The sequence below is a fragment of the Lipophrys pholis genome (genome assembly GCF_963383615.2).
Source record: "Lipophrys pholis genome assembly, chromosome: 13".
Taxonomy (NCBI): domain Eukaryota; kingdom Metazoa; phylum Chordata; class Actinopteri; order Blenniiformes; family Blenniidae; genus Lipophrys; species Lipophrys pholis.
This window is the reverse complement of record NC_137632.1, coordinates 760,759-785,058: the sequence shown is the minus strand read 5'-3', so window position 1 is coordinate 785,058 and position 24,300 is coordinate 760,759. Positions and strand designations below refer to the sequence as shown.

General features: G+C 44.6%; 1 protein-coding gene across 1 annotated transcript in view; it reads right to left on the bottom strand.

The window, feature by feature from the left end:
- Positions 1–1,245: 1,245 nt before the first annotated feature.
- Positions 1,246–24,300, bottom strand: part of pdia5 (protein disulfide isomerase family A, member 5) — a 118,423-nt gene continuing 95,368 nt past the window's right edge. The window contains exons 14-17 of the mRNA XM_080477918.1: positions 23,862–23,992; positions 20,264–20,334; positions 5,528–5,662; positions 1,246–2,998 (exon numbers count right to left, since the gene is read on the bottom strand). Of these exons, the coding sequence (XP_080334044.1) occupies positions 2,918–2,998; positions 5,528–5,662; positions 20,264–20,334; positions 23,862–23,992 (418 nt within the window). The 3' untranslated portion in view covers positions 1,246–2,917. The remainder of the gene's footprint in view (positions 2,999–5,527; positions 5,663–20,263; positions 20,335–23,861; positions 23,993–24,300) is intronic.

Sequence of the window (24,300 nt, the reverse complement as noted above, 5' to 3'; positions counted from 1 at the left end):
CAGGACACAGTCCGTTACTTCCCTTATACGTGACATATCAATGGTATTATCTTCCGTAGACTTTTTACTCTTAAACTTTCAGACCACTTCTGATACGTCACTCTCACAGACTCCCCCCAGGAACATTGAATGCTGAATGCTGAATGCTGAATCACAGTTATGGTCTACATTTCCTTTGCTAAATAAGTATGAGGAATATTTTCAATAACTGAATTATTTCTAAAATATGTTAGAAAGTCATTTTTACTATAACCTTTTATCATACCATTGAGCACTGAATGATGACTAATGAAAGCACACACACACACACACACACACACACACACACACACACACACACACACACACACACACACACACACACACACACACACACACACACACACACACACACACACACACACACACACACACACACGGAGCAGAGAACAAGACTATAAACATTAACAATGGGAGATCACAGACATTCTACTGGACAGACCACCAAGTTGGGTTGTTATTACGGTGACTATCAAAATAAAATTCCATGTGCAGAATGTGCAGTAGCAGCGTTTTAGAAGACTTGTTTTCTGCCATCGACATGGAGATGCAGTCAGAGCTTTTCCAAAAGTTGTGTTTTGCATTAATAGTGTTCCAAGTAAAACCAGTCAGGTACGGGAAGTCTTTGTGGACTACATAAGGGGGGGTAAGTCCTTAAAGGAGTGCAAGGCATTGTGGGAAGGATAGGTATTGTTTTACATATGATGATATGTAAGCGTTGAATATGTATGAATCATCATCTTTATTCATCTTATATGTTTGTTTCTTCGTTTTACTTTCTTAAACAGGCTAATAATCTGCTTATACAACACCTGTGACATGTGAAAATGTCTGTTCAGATATTATCTTAAAACAAGTAAAAATTTAAACGACAAAACAAGTTGTGTTTCCTCCCGGTTTCCATGGAGATGAATATGAGTGTTTTCCTCCCGGTTTCCATGGAGACAAGTTAAAGCGTTTCCCAAACATTTCCACGGAGATGAGTTTGAGCGTTTTCAAAAAGTTGAAAATGCTCGATTCAGTGTCTCCGAGCATCATTGTGGTTTCCATGGAAACCTAAAACAAAAGGAAAGTGTTGACAAAGCGTTGAGGAGTAAACGGATGATGAAGTGGTGACCCGTCTGAACCCGGGACCCTGAATTAAAGAACAGAGGTTTAAACAAACTCCATTTCATTCGTCCATACGACACAAAAACAAGCGGAAAAGCATCTTTGGAAAAGGTTTGGTTTTTATTTGTGATCTCCTTGCTGCGTGGGGCAAGCTGTACATATGGCTGAGCACAGACAGAACAAAGTCAACAAAGGCAACAATGACTTCTTGGCATAAGTGTGAAAAACATTTCCACACGACACAGATTCCTTTGGGATACGGGACGAAGCCTCTACGATCGAACCAGTGTCTCATGTGAAGAAACAAAGAAGGAATCAGAGGTTGTGATTACAGCGATATGTCACCAAAAACACCCTGGAAACACAAAGAGGAGGAAACAGCTCAGTAACGTCTCATTTGGACGAGTTGACATCACACAGATCGTCGGGGTACGGATGTAAACAACACACGACTCGGATCCACTCCAAATGATTCGTCTGGAATGCAGAAATGAGAAAACAGCAGTTCCCTTTAACCGTGATTCGCTTTCCCTGAGAACGTTTTTCATACTGAAAGACACCAAAGTCTGGGACAAGAAGAGACGAGTCCCGCTGCAGATAAGACTGAATATTCACCGAGGACAAAACTCCAAACTAAAGTCCCAAAGGTAAAATGAGGGCGGGGCCAGAGGCTGACCGACTCCTCCGGGTGGCCGCCCTTTAAAATGCAATGAAGTGAAGGAACTACAATGCAAATGAATGGCAGGGACACGGCGCTGTCATTTAGCACCTGGATCCTTCCAGAAACACCATAAAAAGAAAACAGTCACCATGGCGACTCATTACAACTTAAGCTGTTTGGATTTCAGGATTCAACCCAGGGCCCACACACTCAAACTTACAGCTCATAAAACAAGAAAATAAAACCCTGATTACTTATTATTCCAGCAACTTGTGACAGCAGGTGGGATTGTGGGATATTTGGGATTATGGAAACGAGGCTCCTTCTTGTGATGCTATATTTGGAATTTCATGTATTTGTTCATTTGTTATCCTTCACCTTCGACGCGCTTGTGAGAAGATTGTTTCAGTTCTTCTGCCCTACGGGCACCAGGCCTGGGATTTCTCACCATTCCAGATATTTCACTTCTTTTTCCTTTAAGGCCACAGTTTGAGGCGAACAGAGAAGTGTCCTCTAAAAGCAGACGCACACACAGTGAAGACCGTTCAGCCAAGAGTTCACCATTTGAGAGGAGACAAAGAATATTCTGGTTCTGGAGGGTCGTGGTGATCGATATGAAAACAAAAAGTGAAAAATCAGCAGAGACTGACAACCATGAAACACACACACACACACACACACACACACACACACACACACACACACACACACACACACACACACACACACACACACACACACACACACACACACACACACACACACACACACACACGGGTCAGTATTGCATAGATACAGAATCGGGTGTAGCTTTTCACATCAAGTCACAGTGTTTGGCAAAAAGAAAGAGAAAGAAAAAGAAAGAAACCATCTAGTTTGTTCTTGTATCTTCTGCCGTCAGTATCTTCATGGAAAAACTAAAAAACAAACTAAACAAAAAGAAGTCTCAAGTGGTTGGTCTGATTGCGAGTATTCTGTTGGTATCTTTACAAACCACGGTGTACAAAAATAGCCTTTTGCTGAGGTCATCAAGTCTCCCACATCAGTGCTGTTCGAGCCCCTGCCAGGGTCAAAGGTCACAGTGCATCGCCCCACCACGCGCCGCCCTCAGAGCTCCTCCTTCTTCTTCACCACCTTCTCCTGGTCGTGTCCTCGGAGGCTGCGCATGAAGCCGATGAATCCCGCCTCCTGAGAAGACAAGGGACAGTTAAAACCAGACGGAGTCCAACCTGAGGCTCGCAAGAGGCCGTGACCCGGCGCCAAAGAAACGGGAGATGACGCTGCTACGGCGCAGGCTCATGCAAATGATGTTTTGATGTGAAACGTTGTGGTGTAAACGGGATCTTAGTGTCTGTGGAGATGATCTAGACTGAAACACAACAGAGAACTGCTGGAGGACAATCTGCTGAGCTCCCCGCGACACATCAACATGGAACTGTGTGAAACCGGTACGCCACCGAAGGCTGCTGTGCATAACCCTCCACCGAGGACTACTTTACCATAAATAATGCAGTTAACATAATACATGTATTCAGTTGTGGCCATTTGTGGGAGTGAGACTGCTGGAGGAACACAGTGAAGCTGAACTAAACTGTGGCAGAGCGGTGATGAAGCCCCTGATGGGAATCAGGTGTGGTGCCTCACCTCTCTGCCCATAAAGGAGGAGAGGAGCCGCCAGACACTCGGGGTGGCAGGCGGGAGTGAACACAACCACGAAAGAGCCTGAACATTTTGATTTACTTTAATAAAAAGAAGTATGGTTTATGGATCTCTTGACTCCGCGTCTCTGTGGGGGAACCAGTCGGACTCACAGGGCAGAGGAGCGCCCCGGGAGCAGCGGCTCCCCAGAGGACAGCGGAGGAGACATGGGACAGCGGCTCCCCAGAGGACAGCGGAGGAGACATGGGACAGCGGCTCCCCAGAGGACAGCGGAGGAGACATGGGACAGCGGCTCCCCAGAGGACAGCGGAGGAGACATGGGACAGCGGCTCCCCAGAGGACAGTGGAGGAGACATGGGACAGCGGCTCCCCAGAGGACAGTGGAGGAGACATGGGACAGCGGCTCCCCAGAGGACAGCGGAGGAGACATGGGACAGGTACTCGTTAGCTTTGCCCGGCTGCAGCGGGAGCAGGCTCAGCAGAATGAGGAGTTGATGGCGGCGCTCTTACAGGCGAAGGAGAGGCAGGGATGTCTCCTGGAGGCTGCAGCCTTGCAAGGCGAAGTCACTCCAATGGAGCAGTTTGGGGTTCAGTGACTTGCCCAAGGACACTTCGGACGCAGGCAGAGATGGGAATCAAACCTGCAACCTTGCGATTTGGGAGACGACCGCTCTACCAACTGAGCTATGCCATCCCACTTTATCAAGGTTTGAAAGTAATTCAGAATGTTTTATATAAAGTACAGCCAGTAGTATCTAAATATGAATATTTGAATTATTAATGTATCCACAGTTGTAATGTAAGTAAATATTCCTCCAATGGCGCACCAACACCAACAATCATGAAGTTTCAAGTTTTCCATTTCAAGAATATTTATATTAGTTGTAAATGATTTTCTACCCTCTTGCTATGAGTAGAATTCTCACCCTGATAGACTTTTCAGAAGCTTGTTCGTTCAATTTCCCTTCATCACCTCCAGTGTCTCTGCAGTTTTTATTTTGTGCCTCCAGATGCTGCTGAACTTTCACTGGGCCCCGAAGACCACAAATAGATCCTTCTGAACCTAATTACAAGCACATACGTCGTCACACAGTTTAAATTAGGAGGAGAACTGTGTAGAAGGATGCCTACAAATCTCCAATTTATTCTGCAGTGCAGAAAACAGGTTGCATTGCACCTTTAACATCAAAGATACAAACGTGGAGCGCTTCACTCACGGCATGAAAAGACGGAGATGAAAGAGGAAAACAGTGTGAAAAGGGCTGTTGTGATTGTGATGAGAGCTGAGTGCTCATTCATGTCTTTGTAACGTGCCTTGAGGAGGTCAGTCCGACGTGTCAAAACAAGATTTTAATTGCATTTTATCCTCCAAGCCAGCCCGTGTCAAGTGGTAATAAATCATTGTTTTTTAAATCTTAAGGCTTTAAATGTTGTGTGGAGGTTACAGGTAGACTCACAAAACTTGTGTTAATGATGCACACTAATAAAAAAATAATAAAATAAATGTGCACATAAGAGTAAGAACTTTGCACAATGCTTTCTGTTTCATGATTTCAAGTGTAAATATTTCATCTTTAAAATGAACCTTAACACAAACTTCTTATTCATGTTAACGATAAAGTTCCCATCACTACTGCCAAAGTGCACTCCTCAGCAGGGTTCTATTCACATGAGCACAAACACTTTACTCAGTGTTTATGTCAACAGAAGGTGACGACTGTATTTTCTAGACAGTAAGTCACATTCCAGTATGCACTGTTTTGTTTTGACAGCTGCAGTTTTTATAAGTCCAGAGAAAAGCGATATTTAAAGGGTGGCGGTCTGGATGATTTCACATCAGCTGTTCGGTCACTTAGAACCCGTTTACACAACGTTTCAAATGAAAACGTCCTTTTTGCCTTTTCGTTTCTGAAACGTTTCCATAGCAACGTTATGAGAACGATGTCCGTTTATATGGAAACGAGAGAAAAGCTGATAATGCTGCAGTTGGATGTAGAGCCTCTAGTGGGTGCTGGTGGTTGTTTTGTTGTTTTCTAAAGCACTAAGTAGTGAACTTACCCCGCGATCGCCATTGTATTTCTCTACAAACTTTCCATAGTGGTAGTAATTGAAGGTGGGGTAGCCCTCCACTCCCTCCTGCTTACAGACGTCATGGTTCAGTCCTTTGGTGCAGTCCACGGCAGCGTACACAATCTGAAAAAAACGACAACAACTTTTAGTCTTTGAATGTGTTTGGGCCTAGACCACCATGCTCACCCCCACTCCGGACAGGGGGGGGGGGGGGGGGGGGGGGGGGGGCGGTGACCACGTTTCTTTGAGAACAAAGAAACATGTGGTCACCACTGGAAAAATTTGCCATTGGTCACGTGACCCCCCACCAGGGAGCCCCCACCTCGGAAGCTGCATCCCTGCAGCTCACCACCAGGGGGATTCATCAACTCCGCCAAACCCATGGTCTGGAACCCTGAGACCAGCCCAAGGAGATTGTCTAAGACACAGCCTGAGCGCAGCAGGGGTCGGACCATGACGCACAACTATAAAAGTCCAACACGCGAAAATTCAACCGTCTCCAAGACGGACTCGCGTTGATCCAGTCGCAGAACTTCATATGGGGACACAAAGGGCCACGTGTTGACTCAGACGGACTGGGCCGGAACTCTTCCAACTGGCAGGACGAGCTGGAGAAGCCGTGGAAACGTACTTTTGTTTCTCTTTTCTTTTTCTTCAACGGGACCCACACAGCTGCAAGCCAACTTCCTTCCCCTCCAGCCGTGCAGCTCTCCGTGCCTGCTCACCTGAAACTCGCTTCTGCACCCACGCAAGAAGTGCCAGGTCACTCACAGCGCGTTTGCAGGGTGGAACACGGGGGGTGTTCCACCCTGCAAAACGCAACTCAGGTCTTCCTGTCCCTGGGACACTCAGAGTGTTTAATGAGTAAATGACCATTTACTCCCATTAATAATTTCAATTTTTTATAAATTATTTCCAGTGATTTATTAATTTCAGTAATCTATTACTTACAGTAATTTAATGCTAATAACCAAGCATAAATCCCAACAAATGTAAGAAACTGTTAGAGCAGGGAAGGAAACTCCTTTTCCAAACCTGAAGTAAAAAAGATTGTCTATTAATAATAAGCAGAAGGTCTCATGGTCATGATAAGCTATTGCTTCCATTCTGCATCGGGAAAATTCAACAACAACAAACATGAACAAGCCGACTATATCCTAAATAGGTTTATGTCATGTTGACACTCATTTCCTTAAAGGACCACATTAACAATTAGCACGGCTGTTCAGTGATGAGACAAACCATGACTTGAATTTTGCTCAATAAGAATTATCTTTTTGATTAAAACACAATTCTGATGAGTTACTGAGTCTTTGTCAGGAAAACATGACATTTTTCAACATTTGGAGTTCAGTCAGTAAAAACACTTTTGGCTCCATTAAGCATCTTTTCTTTTCACGGTGAAAAAAACTATTTTGTGAGGTAACAATCGCTAAACCCAACCAATAATGTCATAATGGCCGATACGTGAAAAAGGTGATGTAATAAAGCCGTTAATAACAGTAAATCTCATGTGATTGAGGATTTCCCAGAGACACCCCGAGGGCCAGTCAAGCAGAACTAAAGGGCCACGTATTGCCCCCGAGCCTCAGGATACCCCAGTGGAGTACATTCTGTGTCTATGTGTATTGTATTTTTCTTCCTATTCTTAAGATCTCATTGATGCTGAAGGGCCAGTCAAGTACAACCAGGGGGCCTCAATTGCAAATGAAGCAGTCATATTTAATGAAACTCAAAAGGTTTTATCATTTAAAGAAAGACCATTACGAAACAAGGCTCCCACTGTTATGTCATCACTCCTGATAACAGGTATGTCAAATGTACCCCCAAAGGTTTACTGTTTTTCAGTTCCAGCAACATTCGGCCAAATGTTTTCTGCCTTTGAAGATGTAAATAGTTTAATCCACTTAATTCCACTGCGATCTGCAAGTTGTAAAACACATGGTGAACTGAGGGATGAGCTTGATGATGTACTGATATCTACTTAGGATATATCAATACTTTGTCGTACCAAATAAAGAAAAACTTATGTATCTACGTGGCCCCTGAGGTAAAGTGAGTTTGACAACCCTGCCTTATAATCTTTTTCCATCAGTAAAAGTTACACAATAGGATAAAAGTTTGGTAGAGCTGCAGTTCAATGATCTTTTTTAATAAAAACTCAGCCACCCATGGTGAAGTGTAATGTTGCTGCTCAAGCTGCTGGCCTCCCACATCTTCTAAAACCTTTTAAATGGAAGTTTATATAGCTCTTTTTCAATTATTACATGGCCCACTTATTACTGTTTTTGTTTGAAAATTATTTTAATTCAGATTAGACAGTTTAATTATTTTGGGAAGCACAATTAAAATAAACTTTATCATAGGTGTAGTTTAATAATACAGTATATGCCCTTAACACGGTGGATCCTCTAATAAAAGCTCTAAATAGATTCCGAGGAGTGACTAACACATCCAGCCACTGTGTTACTGTATAAATACTAAAGAAAGAATGGAGAAGACTGAAACCTGCCATCCATGTGCTCACATGTATTCCAAATTGAATTTCCAGGTGACTGGAATTGAACGATGCGGCGCTCTTCCGATAAAGTGTTTAGAGCGAGCTCACAACCACACAGCAATCAATGCTCCACAGAAAGCAGCAGCAGCAGAGATTTATGTTGCGTGGCTGTTGCACCGATTAGTGACGGGCCGTCCCGATGAGGCGTGATTGCTGCCTGCCTCGCACACGGCTGGCTCAGCATGTCCTTTTTGGACAGCTGAAGTGTCCCCCTCTCTCGGGGCGCTGAGCGCCGCACATTGAACACGTCACCGTGCAGGAGTCGCTCCTGCTCCAGCTGAAGACGGGCGAATGGAAAAAAAGAAGAGAGAAGTGACACCGTTCCACGCAGCTGACCGTGACAAGACCCCGAAAACTTCTTCTCTATTTACAGAATGCATGTCATTTGTTTTTAACGGGAGTATAAGAATGTAAAGACGAGAAAATCTGCACGAGAGACAATATTTGGTGAAACACGAAGATTAGGAGTCAAACACAGGTCCCCCTTGTAAACGAGATGTTGCATCTCAAGGGGCTTTCCTTACAAAATTATTATTTTTTTTTAAATTTAAAATAAAAAAATTCACACATTTTTTTCAGGGTGTTTGTAAAAACAACCATAATGCAACGGCTATAGTTTTTTTTTCTTCACATTAAAATTGGCTTTATGTTGAGACTGTAGTCATTTTCAATAGTAATTGTTCAGTTTGTAAAAACATTAACATTTTCATCATCTATGTTGGGATTTATGGTTGGTTATTAGCATTAAATTACTGTAAGTAATAGATTACTGAAAGTAATAAATCACTGGAAGTAATTTATGAAAAATTGAAATTATTAATGGAAGTAAATGGTCATTTACTCATTAACAACTCAAAGTAATAAATTATCAAAAATAACTTATTAATGAAAAATTATTACTTTGAATAAATTTATTATTTATCTATTAATAATACATTGGGGCACCACCAGATAAACTGGAAATCGCTAATACCGAAATATCAGTCTCGTTTGTAAAAGTTTACTTAAGTTAGTTAATATTTCTGCATAAAATATAACAATCTTAAATAGAATGGAAGGTGTGAGATCCGAGCACAGACTGTTCAGTGAATTATCAACAATAAATACACAATAATCACCAAGAATCATTCAATTCAGCTAACAGACGTCTATTAACAAAAATGTATTAATTCATTAATAATTCTGAAATCATCTCATAAATCAACAAATTTAAGTAGCAAACGACATCGAACACGGAGATCTAATCTATTAAACAGCAACACTATGTACAAAGAGTGTGTGTGTGTGTGTGTGTGTGTGTGTGTGTGTGTGTGTGTGTGTGTATAGTCTGGAGTGATGAGGGTGATGGGTGTAATGACCCCGAACGTCCACCAGGTGGAGGCAGACGTTGGCAGATCAATGTGAGTGGGTGTAGCAACCTCGAACGGACGCCAGAGGGAGGCAGGCGTCGGTTTCAGTGTGGTGACCGTGACGACTACTCGGGGCGTGCGGCGGCGCGCAGAGGGAGAGCGCAATGACCTGATGCGTCCACCAGGTGGACGTCAAGAGGGATTGCGATGACCCATGCGACCACTAGAGGCGTCTGACTCGCTCTTCCTGGTTGCTTAGCGGCCAGATAAACAAGATGTCCTTCGCCTGCACATGCGCGAGGACGGTCTCGGAGTGAACGGTCCACGGAAGCCGGTTATGTTACGGTGACAACCGGACGGCGTCGGTTTGGCTACTAAATGTGGCTATGTGTTTGCGCTTATCTGGATCAGATGAGACGAGCGGTAGCGGATGCGCGTGGTGCGCGTGAACGGGGTTAATGAACGAGAGAGAGAAAGAGAAGGAGAGTCCTGGTGAGGTTCTGTTCTGAACCCTGGTTCCTCCACACAGAGATTGAAGTAGCTTCTGGAAGCGACTTCATTCTCTGGTTTCTGTGGCGGGGGAACTCGAGTTCGTACTACGATGGCACACAGAGAGATGGGCTGCAGCGGTGTGGCTGTGGCTTAATGGCACATTAAAACACATTGCATATTAGCTTCACGCTAATCTAACAATTTCTGCCCACACAAAAGCTCTTACTGTCGCGGCTGCGTTGTTCAGCACCGTTCGTGGTGCTGTGCGGTTCTGTGAGGCTGCGGTAACTTGTCTGTTATTACCGGGTCTGAATGCAGCGCCGTGAATTCCACTTGGGCCTCACAGGGTTGCAGGAGTGGGGAAGAAGTTGGCTTGCAGCTGTGTGGGTCCGGTTGAAGAAACGGAAAAACACAAGAAAAAGTAACTCCACGGTTTTCTTGCATGACGCGAATCCGTCTTGGAGATGGTTGGATTTTCGCGTGTTGGACTTTTATAGTCATGGTCCCGCTCCCGCTGTGTTCAGGATGCCTCTCAGCCAATCTCCTTGGGCTGGTCTCAGGAGTTGGTGGATCCCCCTGGTGGTGAGCTGCAGGGATGCAGCTTCCGAGGTGGGGGCCTGGGGAATTTTTCCAGTGGTGACCACGTTTCTTTGTTCTCAAAGAAATGCGGTCGTCCCCCCCTTGTCCGGAGAGGGGTGAGCATGGTGGTCTCGGCCCAACATGTATATTCTGCGCCATAACAAAAAAAAATCTTTAAAGTTTAAATTTGAAGATCATTATAGCACTATTTCTCCAGTCTGGCTCACTCAGGATGACAGTGTTGTGCATGTGGCCCCTGAACTAAAACGTGTTTGACACTCCTGGTCCATATGTTCACAAAACCAAACAATAGAACAAATTCCTCATTCAACTTGTAATATCTGCACTGTGCCTTTAAACTGACGGAACACTCCCATGATGCATCACTGCAGCAGAAGATATGAAATGGGCTCACTTTCCCTCTGACTTTCCCCACAATATGAAAGATTTATGAAAAGTACTTTTTGATGTCACTTGGGCAGCTTTTGTGGGAACAAGAGGAACTGCATTTCTCTTTTATGGTGTTTTTCTACCTCAAAGTGGATTACATGACATTCACCCATTCCCACACACATTCACACACCAATGGAGGCGCTGCCATGCAAGGCGCTCAGTCCGTCCAATGGGAGCAGTTTGGTGTTCAGTGTCTTGCTGAACCTGCAACCTTCCTATTGAGAGACGACCTGCTCTACCAACTGAGCCATGGCCGCCCAAGAATAACCAGCCCCCTGAGCACCGGCGGTCCAGATCACGTCCTTAAGACGTCGACTCCATTCCTCCAGAAGACGTCTGCAAGGAACCAGAATGACAGTTCTGTCTACGTCTTTCCTGGACATTGTATGGATGTCCTGTCTGGGCGTCATATAAACGTCCAAACTGGACCTCTGGATCACATGACGCAATGAAATTTAAAAAAAAAAATTGCGACCACACCTGGAATTGAACCCAAACCTCTTTCATGACAGGTAAGCCTCTTGTCCACTGGACCAGGAGTCTGCTGTTGGTCTAGTGCATATGTGTGAAACTCCGGTCCTGGAGGGCCGTCGTCCTCCATGTTCCCCTGTCTCCCTGCTTCAGCATGGCTGATTGCAGTGAGCAGCTCGTAATCTGACTTTCTGTTGAGCTCAGTGATGAACCGTTCATGAGACTCAGGTGTGTTAAAGAAGGGAGACATGGACAACATGCAGGGTTGCGGCCCTCCAGGACCTGAGTTTGACACCCCTGGTCTAGTGGATAGCAGTCTTGCCTGACATGGTTTGAGTTTGATTCAAGGTGGGGTCGGAATAATGTTATTTATTTTCATGGCGCCACGTTTCATTCTGGTTCCCTCAAGACCTCTTCTGGATCAATGGAGTCCACGTCTCCTCGCTCAGTGGGGGGGTTTGTTTTACCCGGTGCAACTACACAGTCTACCAGACTCACCGTAAGATGTTCATATTTCACCTTTTTAAAATCAAGTTTTTGTTCATTATTTGAAGCCACTTATAGCAGCTGAGCGACAGCAGCTTTACTACGTTACTACTACTACGTACTTTCTCCAGCTACAGTCTAACTGCCGGCACTCATGTGGTCAATCAGAGTGGCTGTGAATCAACGAGAGAAGATGAAGCCGAACTGTTGTTGCTCTTTGAGGGTCTGCAGCCAATTCCGCTATTGACCCGTCTTCAAGTGACAGAGGACCCCACATCACGTCATCGATTGGACAGCAACATTTCAGAGGAGCAGCATGCTGGCCTGGTTCCCATCCCACCGAGGAGCGGAGCTGGACTAAAGTACACTCGTACACTCAGGGTTGGTCCACAATAGTGCCGACACTCACGCTGCTGAATATAGACCAGTGAAAGGAATAGGGAATATTTTAATGACTTCATCTTAAATCAAATCAAGATCTCCTTGATGTTATTCCTCCATGATGACACATTCTGAAGCAGCAGGACTGACATTATAAGAGGAGAACAGTGAAAGTGATGAGGAGAAGAAACGTAACACTACACGCACAATAAGAAAAGCCATTGGTGCACCTTTAAAATGAAGATAACAGCATACACTTTCTATTTTCCCCGGAGACAGCTCTCTTTTTTTGATTTCTTTCAGGATTAACTTATCAAGGGATCAGTCAGAAACTCAACATTAACGGTTAAGTGCAGTGAAAAGCAGGGGACATATTTTAATTAATAAAGAGCCCATCATCCCGAACACAGTCAGAACCTCTTCAGCCTGACCTACTGCCTCAATCAAGCATAATATGTTAAGTTGCTTTTAAAAAAAAGAATATTCCTTTTTTATATATTTTTTTGTTCAAAATAAAAGATCACCAGTCAATCATTTTTGTGCAATTTGTTTGAGAAATGTGCAAAAAAAAATATGTTTGTGGATATTCATGGACACACTGAATCGCATGCCTGCTACTGACAATGCAAGTGAATGTGGTTAAAAGTAACTCATAATTTGAGCAGTTTGTGAGTTTTGAACTCGGACAACTAGATGGCATTATCCATCCACAGATTCCTCCAGTTGCAGGAATCGGAGTACTACCATGAAAACCCCACACACACATGAAGTAAACATGCAAACTCCACACACAAAGACTTGAACCAGGAATCTTCTGGCTGTGAGAGGAGAGCACTCTCCACTACTCCAGCACGCCACCTCCAGGCAGCTCATATTGAATTCCTTGGAATGAAATGAACCTCAGTGACCAGAGAGCGGCTGGGTAAACAAGCTGCTCTGGCCTGCATGCACCTTTAACGCTGCTAATAATTGGAATGTGGGGAAAAGAACCAACCCAGCTCCCCAAGCTCCCCCAGCTCCCCCAGCTCCCCCAGCTCAGCCAGCTCCCCCAGCTCCCCCAGCTCAGCCAGCTCCCCCAGCTCCCCCAGCTCAGCCAGCTCACCCAGCTCCCCCAGCTCCCCCAGCTCAGCCAGCTCCCCCAGCTCAGCCAGCTCCCCCAGCTCAGCCAGCTCCCCCAGCTCCCCCAGCTCCCCCAGCTCAGCCAGCTCACCCAGCTCCCCCAGCTCAGCCAGCTCCCCCAGCTCAGCCAGCTCCCCCAGCTCCCCCAGCTCCCCCAGCTCAGCCAGCTCCACCAGCTCCCCCAGCTCAGCCAGCTCCCCCAGCTCAGCCAGCTCCCCCAGCTCACCCAGCTCCCCCAGCTCACCCAGCTCACCCAGCTCCCCCAGCTCACCCAGCTCCCCCAGCTCACCCAGCTCCCCCAGCTCACCCAGCTCACCCAGCTCCCCCAGCTCACCCAGCTCCCCCAGCTCAGCCAGCTCCCCCAGCTCCCACGCTGTCATACAACACAATGTGGACTTTTAATTGTTTGCATCTTTAAAGCTGCTGCTAAGCCCGTGTTTGTCTTTGCTAAATGAGGCAAAGGCAGCTAATAGACTGTGATCAACACCGGCCCGGTACAATACATTGGGGGCTTCGCTTTATAAATAGAGAGGACTGCCAAGTAAACACATGCCCACTTTGCAGATTTACTCCTGTTCAAACAAAACTTCAAACCTCCTCGAGCCACCGTAGGAAGACGGGAGAAAAAAGGTCTTCAACTTGTGAATTTAAATAGACTTCAGCGATGCAGCGGTGCCAAAGTGCCGGAAGCTGTTGTGGCCCCGAGACACCGACTCGCAAAAAACCCCAACTGTTCTCAAAGTCTCTCCAAAAATACAAAGTCAATATCTCTGTGGGTGGTGAGCAGTGTGGTGCAAGTTACTGAAAATTACTTACTGAGTATACCTGCTAGTTACTTCTATTCTATACATTACTATGGATTAATACAGGTACATCTCAAAAAATTTGAATATCATGAAAAATGTTTAATTGTTTTTGTCACTCACTTCAGAAAGTCAAACCCAGATATGATGGAGGATCATGACACAGTGAAATATTCAGCCTTTATTTCCTGAAATGATGATGATGATGTCTTACAGAGTGAAAACCCAAAATTCAGAAAATGAGAATCTTCTGTAAAGTCCTGGTGTCTCACCCTCATCAGCTGATGAAGTCCAAACCCCTGCAAAGGTTCCCTGAGCCTTTAAATGTCTCAGTCTGGGTCAGGAGGGGACACAATCATGGAGGAGACTGCTGACTGGACAGATGTCCAGAAGACAGTCATTGACACCGTCCACTGAAGGTCTTTGCTGAAGAAGCTGCTTGTTCACAGAGTGCTGGATCCATCATGTCCAGAGAAGGTGGAGTGGGAGGAAAAGGTGCAGCCTGGACAGGACTGTCCAGCAAAATACTGGACAAGGACGGACTGAGGCTGGAGTCAGTGCATCAAGAGCCACGAGGCACTGACCAATCCTAGACATGGGATCCTAATGTGTCTTCCTGGGGTCAAGACACTCCTGAACAAGAGACCAGGTCAGAAGAGTCTCACCTGGACTGTGGAGGACAAGAACTGGACTGTTGCTCAGTGGTCCAACGTCCTTTTGTCACAGGAAAGAACATTTTGATCTCATTTGGAACTCCAGGTCCCAGAGGGTGGAGGAAGAGTGAACTCCAGGTCCCAGAGGGTGGAGGAAGAGTGGACTCCAGGTCCCAGAGGGTGGAGGAAGAGTGAACTCCAGGTCCCAGAGGGTGGAGGAAGAGTGAACTCCAGGTCCCAGAGTGTGGAGGAAGAGTGGACTCCAGGTCCCAGAGGGTGGAGGAAGAGTGAACTCCAGGTCCCAGAGTGTGGAGGAAGAGTGGACTCCAGGTCCCAGAGGGTGGAGGAAGAGTGGACTCCAGGTCCCAGAGTGTGGAGGAAGAGTGAACTCCAGGTCCCAGAGGGTGGAGGAAGAGGGAACTCCAGGTCCCAGAGGGTGGAGGAAGAGTGGACTCCAGGTCCCAGAGGGGGGAGGAAGAGTGGACCCCAGGTCCCAGTGGGTGGAGGAAGAGTGAACTCCAGGTCCCAGTGTGGAGGAAAGGTGAACTCCAGGTCCCAGAGGGTGGAGGAAGAGTGAACTCCAGGTCCCAGAGGGTGGAGGAAGAGGGAACTCCAGGTCCCAGAGGGTGGAGGAAGAGTGGAGAGGCTCAGAATCCACCTTGCTTGAGGTCCAGAGTGAAGTGTCCTCAGTCTGTGATGATTTGTGCTGCCATGTCCTCTGCTGCTGTCCCTCCACTGGGTCTTCTGAAGTCCACAGTCCAGGCAGCGTCCAGCAGGAACCTTTAGAGCTCTTCATGCTTCCTCCTGCTGACGAGCTTTATGGAGATGCTGAGTTCATGTTCCAGCAGGACTTGGTACCTGCCCACACTGCCAAAGGTACCAAAGGTACCAAAGGTACCAAAGGTACCAGAAGCTGCTTCAATGACCCTGGTGTTAGTGCGCTGGACTGGCCAGAAGAACCCCAGAGACAATTTCTGGCTATTGTCCAGAGGACGGTGAGAGACACCAGATGACCTGAAGGCTGCTATCTAAGCTCCCTGGGCTTCAGTCCACCTGAGCAGTACCACAGGTTGATGGCCTCCAGGCCACGCCCCTAAGACACAGTACTTCATGGTAAAGGAGCAGCCAAGTATAGAGGGAAGAGAGATGAACAGACTTTTCAGAAGTCTTACAGTTTTGTTTAAAATACCTATAATCTGGATGTTAGTGAGGAAGATGCTCTATAATCTGATGTTAGAGGAGGGAGATGCTCTATAATCTGGATGTTAGTGAGGAATATGCATGTGAATGATGGGTGGATGAGAGCATGTGAATGATGGGTGGATGAGAGCGTGTGAATGATGGGTGGATGAGAGCGTGTGAATGATGGGTGGATGAGAGCGTGTGAATGATGGGTGGATGAGAGCGTGTGAATGATGGGTGGATGAGAGCGTGTGAATGATGGGTGGATGAGAGCGTGTGAATGATGGGTGGATGAGAGCGTGTGAATGATGGGTGGATGAGAGCGTGTGAATGATGGGTGGATGAGAGCGTGTGAATGATGGGTGGATGAGAGCGTGTGAAGCCTTCGGAGGCCGAGGTGAAATCATTTCTTTCTTGGTGCCATTTAAAAAATAGGAAGACAATAAATATTTGACAATCATGCATATCAGACCGAAAATGGTTGTTCCTGGTGAAGATACTGTAATTCTATGATGGAGAATATGACAAGATTAAGTGTTAACTTTAGGAAAAATCCAATCAATAGATAGTTAGGAAAGGCATGTTTTAATATCCTGATGTGCAAAACGAGGGGATTAAAAAAAACACTCAGTTTCATCTGTTTAAGATTAATATTATCAGGAAAAGTTACAGAGCATTGCCTCAGAACACTGGATGACTAAGTTGTTGAGGATACATCATTGATCTACACCAGCTGACACTGAGTTTGAGACATTCCAAACAAATGAGGGAGAGAGCGGGCTGGAACAATATTCTGATGACCATTTTCAATCAAAAGGCCTCATCTTGATGTTTTCTTCTTCACGCTTTCTAAATTACAGCATTGACGCGTGCCCCAACTTTCTACGTGTGTTAGTGTGTGTGTGTGTGTGTGGGGGGGGGGGGGGGGGGGGGGGGGGGGGGGGCTTGGGTGTAAGCCCTGCAGTCAGAGGGTATTAACAGGAGTGGGAGGGCATCAGGACATGAGTCCCTGAGGGAGGATGAGTGTGTCCTGTTATGACTGTTGAACCTTCAGTCACCTTCACGGTGGAGGAAACTGGGGGCTTCAGCTAAGCGGTCTCACTCCTCATCCCCATCATGGGGAGAAAAATACCGGCAAGGAGGCGGGAGGAAGTTCACCCATTTCATCACGCGACTGTAGAAAGATGTTATCAGAAAAGATAGTGAGTACAGTCACTGCTAAGTTCTGAAGAATGTACGAAACTCATGTTGTTGGCGAGAGTCAGAGGAGCTTGTGTGGTTTTTTCATGTATTTACAACCCAAATGTGCACAGCTCGTCAAAATAAAAGCATTCAGCTATTGTAGTAATGACACACATAAAAACCTCAGTATATTACTGTATGAACAGTATGCATTGGGCAGAGCTCAGCAGTTTGTGGGAGGAAGATGCTCTATGATCTGGATGTTAGAGGAGGAAGATGCTCTATGATCTGGATGTTAGAGGAGGAAGATGCTCTATGATCTGGATGTTAGAGGAGGAAGATGCTCTATGATCTGGATGTTAGAGGAGGAAGATGCTCTATGATCTGGATGTTAATGGTGAAATATGCTCTATAATCTGGGTGTTAGAGGAGGAAGATGCTCTATAATCTGGATGTTAATGGTGGAAGATGCTCTATAATCTGGGTATTAGAGGAGGAAGATGCTCTATAATCTGGATGTTAATGGAGGAAGATGCTCTGTAACGTAGATAAGGTTCTGTGTCCAGTTTGTTAACGAGTCTCTTTCACAATCTTAGATTTGCAGTGGCTCAGAACACCAGTCATGTAAACGGTTCCCTGACACGGAACGGAAGAAAAAATACCTGCATGTTTGTAGGCAACAACTTTCTTCATGTAACAATTCTTCTTCTCTTGTCATAAAGTCATGACAAAGCAAACGCATGCTTTCAAAGAAAACAAAAAACGAACTGAGGAATGGCTATCCCAAATCTGAAAGATTACTAAACGTATGTAACCAGATGGAAAGACGTAGAAAATAATCCAATCAAGGACCACCAATTCAAGCAGTTCTGCAGAATAAGGAAATAGACTGAATATTAAACAAGCTGGAAAATCCATGGCTAAAATTTCAACTTCAAAATTGGAACACAAATCAAATAAAGCAGAATCTAACCTGAGAGACAAATGATGGCTAATTAGGTAGAGTGCACAGGATCCAGACTTTAAACCAATTAACTCAACTATAGATTTAAAATATGGATCAACAAAGGAAAAATTATTTTCTCTTGAACAACAAAACTTTTACAGGCACTTATAATTACGGAATTATTACAATAATGAAATAAAGAACAGCCAATAGATGTGGAAGAACCAGCACCAAAAGAAGTCCTCGGGGCAGGTCCAGGTTAACCTGCTGAAGGTTCCATTCCAACTCTGTACAAAGCTTTGTTGACAAAAAAAAAGAAAAATCACAGACTATCAACAAAACTAATGGGGAATGGAAAAACTACTGAAACACAATGGAAATGTACTAATTCACACACAGAAGGAATTTGCCTGGAAATGTTTAACGAGGTTCTTTATCAAACCAAAAATAAAATCTTACTTTATAGGAGAAGATTCAAAATGTTAGAGAACAACTTAATGATGCTTCTCCTCTGGGAAACAGACTTTATCAAAGGAAATACTCATAAAAATCTCTACCAAATAATAATAATAATAATAATAATAATAATAATAATACTAAGAAGAAGAAGAAGAAGAAGATTAATATTAATAGTAATAATAACAATAATAATAATAATAATGCATAGGTTTGATTTAGCGTTTTTCTCGACCCTCTAAGACTCTTTCCATTGCATTATTCATTCCCTCCATCCTGGATGCTGGTGAACTATGTATGTAGCCACAGCTGCTCTGGAGCAGACTGACGGAGGAGAGGCTGCTAATCTGACCACCACCAACCACTCACTCTCTCACTACATTCACCCTCTGACCACCACCAACCACTCACTCTCTCACTACGTTCACCCTCTGACCACCACCAACCACTCACTCTCTCACTACATTCACCCTCTGACCACCACCAACCACTCACTCTCTCACTACATTCACCCTCTGACCACCACCAACCACTCACTCTCTCACTACATTCACCCTCTGACCACCACCAACTGACCAACTCACTCTCTCACCCTCAAAAGTAATAGAATACAATTCAATCAATGCACCAGCAGTTCAAGTCTTTCCAGCTGTGGCTGAGCTCTCCTCTGGTTTCAGGTGTCTCCTCACTCTGTCCTCCATCTTGAATCGTTCCCTCTGTGCCTCATCAAACTCCGCCGTCGCCGCCGTGTGTATTCGTGATGTGCTTTGTGTTGTCAGTTTCCATTTTGTTTCATTCACGTCAGGTCTGTCCTCGTCTGCTCGTTTTGTTGCGCCCGTTTATCAAAGTCTGTTCTCGTCTGTCTGTTTTTGACCCGGTTTGATCTACGTCTGGTTTTCTGCTGCTGCTGCTTTCTTTATGTGGCCGATCAGCGGGGTAACTGACCGAGGCCGGAGCCTCAGTCTGACCTGGAGATGAGACACATTAGCCGTGCTACACGCTCCATGATGAAGAGTGTCGGAGCTCACACACCAGCGATCCTACATGATTCAAACATGAATCATGTTCATTGAATCATCTTTGAATCATCTTAATCAATGGACATTGTGTGTATGTAAAGAGAAATAATGATTATTCCTCACATTGCTTGAGATCAAATTGCTTGTAGTTTTCTGTCTATTTAAGTAAAAAATATAACAGTTCCAGGTCCAAAATAGCAAAAATGTCAAATAGAGATCAATTAACCAATCGATGTTATGTCGGTGGATTTGTTTAAAATGAACAATGAGTGAGTGCTTTAGCCAATTTATCAAAACATCATTTCACAGTACTTGGTACAAGTTTGTTGTTGACGTCACTGAGAAGCTCTTGGCTCAATTGTACAGTCGTATTAACGAATATATTGGTGTAAAGTTAGAGTTTTCTACTTTCTGTGAGTTTTGGAGTTTCCGAGATATAAACTGCAGGATTGTGAACTTCTCATGTAAAATAAATGTTTATCTTCATTTTCTAAATGTGGTGGAAAATGTTAACATTTGAATCTGATCAGTGTTATTGTTGACTGCTACACGAGTGTGTAAGTTGAATGGTGAATAAAAGAAGCGTCACTCACCTTGCGGTCCTCCTTAAAGAGCTCTGCTGCTGTGGTGAAGTGAGGCACGGCGCTTTTACAGTGAGGACACCCTGAAGAAGACCACACAGAAATCACACGCTGTGGCAGATATTTACACCCACACTATAAAACCTCACTTCCAGTCCTGCACACAAGCTTTTACATGGAGCGTACAAACACTTATTGTTGACCGATGTAAGCAAAATCCCGTCAATACATCATTTCCCCATCACCTCTGTTCATATAGACTGTAGTTATCAACAGGCAATTTGCCACAAGGTCACATGCATGTTATGAGAGGCTGTAGATCTCTTTATTGACGCCATAAACACAACCTCAGGAATCCAATAACCATCTATATACAGAATGTCAATACACACAAATCACATTTATAGACAGCTTCTTCACTTTGAGTGTGTGGATTCATTTAACACTGTGGTGTATGACTCTGAACAAGGACAGCTGGTGGATGTCTTCCTGTCCCCCATATCGACTCGTCCAAGTGATGAAATGTCTATCAACAGTCAAAAATCTAGAGGAAAGCTTTTACATGTTGAGCATCATTCAACTGCAACAATTATTTGAAATAAGAAGGTTCTTGAATATGACTTACACAGGCGCTAATCCATTTTATATTCTCTGTTGTTTATGGGAATTAATGGAAATTTAAGGGAATAAAACAGAAATTTACTAAACTGAAGGTTGGCCTTCAACAAGGAACTTAAATATAGTTGGCTAAAACAACCAGACTTAATGCAAGTAGACTCCTCATTCACATGTAAACAGCACTACTTACTGCAGGGCTATTGAGGCCACACCCCCTGCATGCACTATGGAGGACACGCCCCCTGAATGCACTATGGAGACTATTGAAGCCACACAGTTGAGCCTGCGGTCAAGTGCGATTTTTATAATATCATGGGGTAAATATATATAATAATAATTAATAATAATTTAACTTGGAAAAATGTAATAAAAATGTATTGATACAGTAGCTAGACAGCTGGTATGTTAGGTGCTAAATGTAAGTTATTTTACATTTCATTGATCATTTAAGAGGCGAGCTTATTAGAGGACCTTCAATGTGACGCTGTTTCTTCTCCTTTCATTGAAAATTCTGAACGGGACTTTTTCTGGGGGTGGGGGGCATTTTACTTTTTGATTGGGTGGGGGAGTTCATGTTCATGTTTTTGTTGTTCATTAAAATAATTGATTGTTCAAGAATTAAAACTAAAGTTGTACTCAAATAAATCTGTTGAAATGTCATGTTTTGAATAGTATTATTTTACATGGATGTTTGCTTATGACTAAACACAAATATTTACATTTCTGTTTGTATATGATATGGTTTGTTTAAATTACCCGATTTTCCAGTTAATTCCGATAAATTCCCAATAATTCCCCAAAATTGCCAATTATTCCCATAATTCCTATATACAATTTCCAATTTGGAATATTTCCAAAATTCCCCATGGAAAGTTTCCGGAAATCTTCCGCCCTCTGCAACCCTAAGTTGCGGCACAGAGTACAGTATATGTGATGACAATGGCTATATTAGAATAAAAGGGCGAGGATAAAATATCAAACAATGCAGTTGATGAAGGAGAAAGGGGGGCTGGGCCTTCTCAGTAATCTCAGGGATTACTACTATGCTGCTCAAATTAGACCTTTAATCTGTTTATGTTCGCCCGTTTATTCAGCTGGATGGAAAGATGTTGAAGGGACTATTACAAAAGATATACCCATTATGGCCCTTTTACCTGACAAAAAATACAAATGAATAACAATATAACTGAAGACTTTATGTACGAGTCTCTTCTGAACTCTGAATAGAAATATGCAAATATGCAACTTAGAAAAATTGTCTAGAATTTTAAGGCGTTGTGCGTACGATTCTGACTTCAGACCAAATGCACTTGAAGGAAGGTTTAAGGGTTGGGTCTCAAAAGGAATTACAACCTATTATGCTTTTATCCACAAGGGGGCATTTATGACTTTTAAATTCTTACAGAACAAATATGGTTTAGGTCAAAACGATTTCTATAGATACTTACAGGTTTGGCATGATTTTGATCAAAATCTAAAAATAACTAGGGATGTCCCGATTCGATAGGTAGATATCGGATCGGGGCCAATATTGGTGATTTGTGAGTCATCGGGAATCGGCAAATCCAGCCGATCACCCCGCAGATCTAAAAAAAAAAAAAAAAAACCCAAACTTTTTCCCATCAGCTGCCGTAAAGCTGAACCGTGTGCGACCTGCCGTAAACTGAGGTGAGCAGCCTGAAGCCACTGAGAGGATCAACCTGCAGTCTGGAGGGAGTTTAAGGTGGATAACCAAACCAGTCCTGAGAGGTGGAGCACCAGAGCTTCACCACAGTCCTGAGAGGTGGAGCACCAGAGCTTCACCTCAGTCCTGAGAGGTGGAGCACCAGAGCTTCACCATAGTCCCGAGAGGTGGAGCACCAGAGCTTCACCTCAGTCCTGAGAGGTGGAGCACCAGAGCTTCACCACAGTCCTGAGAGGTGGAGCACCAGAGCTTCACCTCAGTCCTGAGAGGTGGAGCACCAGAGCTTCACCACAGTCCTGAGAGGTGGAGCACCAGAGCTTCACCACAGTCCTCCTGAGAGGTGGAGCACCAGAGCTTCACCACAGTCCTGAGAGGTGGAGCACCAGAGCTTCACCACAGTCCTCCTGAGAGGTGGAGCACCAGAGCTTCACCACAGTCCCGAGAGGTGGAGCACCAGAGCTTCACCACAGTCCTCCTGAGAGGTGGAGCACCAGAGCTTCACCACAGTCCTGAGAGGTGGAGCACCAGAGCTTCGTTTAACACAACTAATCTGATAAGACATCTAAAAAGTAAACATGCGGTGGAGTACGCTCAGCAAAGACCATCATCTGTGGACAAAAGATGACGTAATGGCCCCCCTCCTGCCCCACCGAGGTCCGCTACGTCACCTAATAACCACAACAATCAGGGACTAGAAGCTCCAGTGGAGCTGCAGAAGCTAGAAGCAGGCGGAGCGGGGCCATAGACCTATAAAACTAGAGTTATATATAGTGGGTTATGTGTTTATAGTTGGATCCTCCACTTTTCCTCCTTTAGCACTCCTTTATCTTTATCATGCAAATCTGTGTGAACAGAAACTTTTTAAATTAATTTTGATAGGTTTACCAAACCATAGCCGCCGTGCCGTTCATTGGAAGCCATGAAACACTTGTCCATTTGTGTTTTTCTCATCTTTAACTCGCTGGAGCCATTTTCAATGAATGTAATCATTCCTCAGTGTCCCTGTGGATTAGGTGGGGTTCACATACTGAGTAATGAGGCTCTTGGCCAGAAGCTGCACGTTCTGTACGCACACTGTTTTAAACCCAGGATATCATGACATGGAGCTCCACAGAGCTCAGCTGTGATTGCAGTGAGTTCCTGTGTTTATCTCTATGGCAGAGCATATGAAGGTTAACACTCAGTGAAAACAGTCAGTTATAGACGAGCCTATGAGGATTTACTTCAGAGCTTTGTGGAGGAGGCTCACTTCCAAACCAAGTTGTTAGTTAGCGGCCGTAGAGCTGAGTGGACGCTGCAGACACTTACAGGGGGCGTAGAACATCACCAGACCGTGCCTCTTCTTCTTCAGGGCCTCTCGGAAATCTTCGGATCCAAGATGGCTGACGCTGGACGGTTTGTCCTCCCAGGACTGCTCCGGCGGAGGAGGCGCCTGCGGACTGTGTGTGAAAGAGTGCAAATTAAAGCTTTTTGAGACGTGGATTTGAAAAAAAGCATGTGTAACACTTGGCAATGTTTTTCCCCAGAGAGAAGTTAGTCATGACGATTTAATGGAACTCACACGGAGCTTAATATAGAATCTCGTCTTGACCTGTGATTGTGTCTTTGTGCAGACTATATTGATGTCACTGCAGCTTTGACAAAAAGAGAAGTCTGCTCCAGTGAATGCAAACCTTGAAAAACAACACTGAAGCTAATCAAGGCTTCACCGAGCTTGAGGAGCGCGCAGAGTGTGATGTGTTGATGG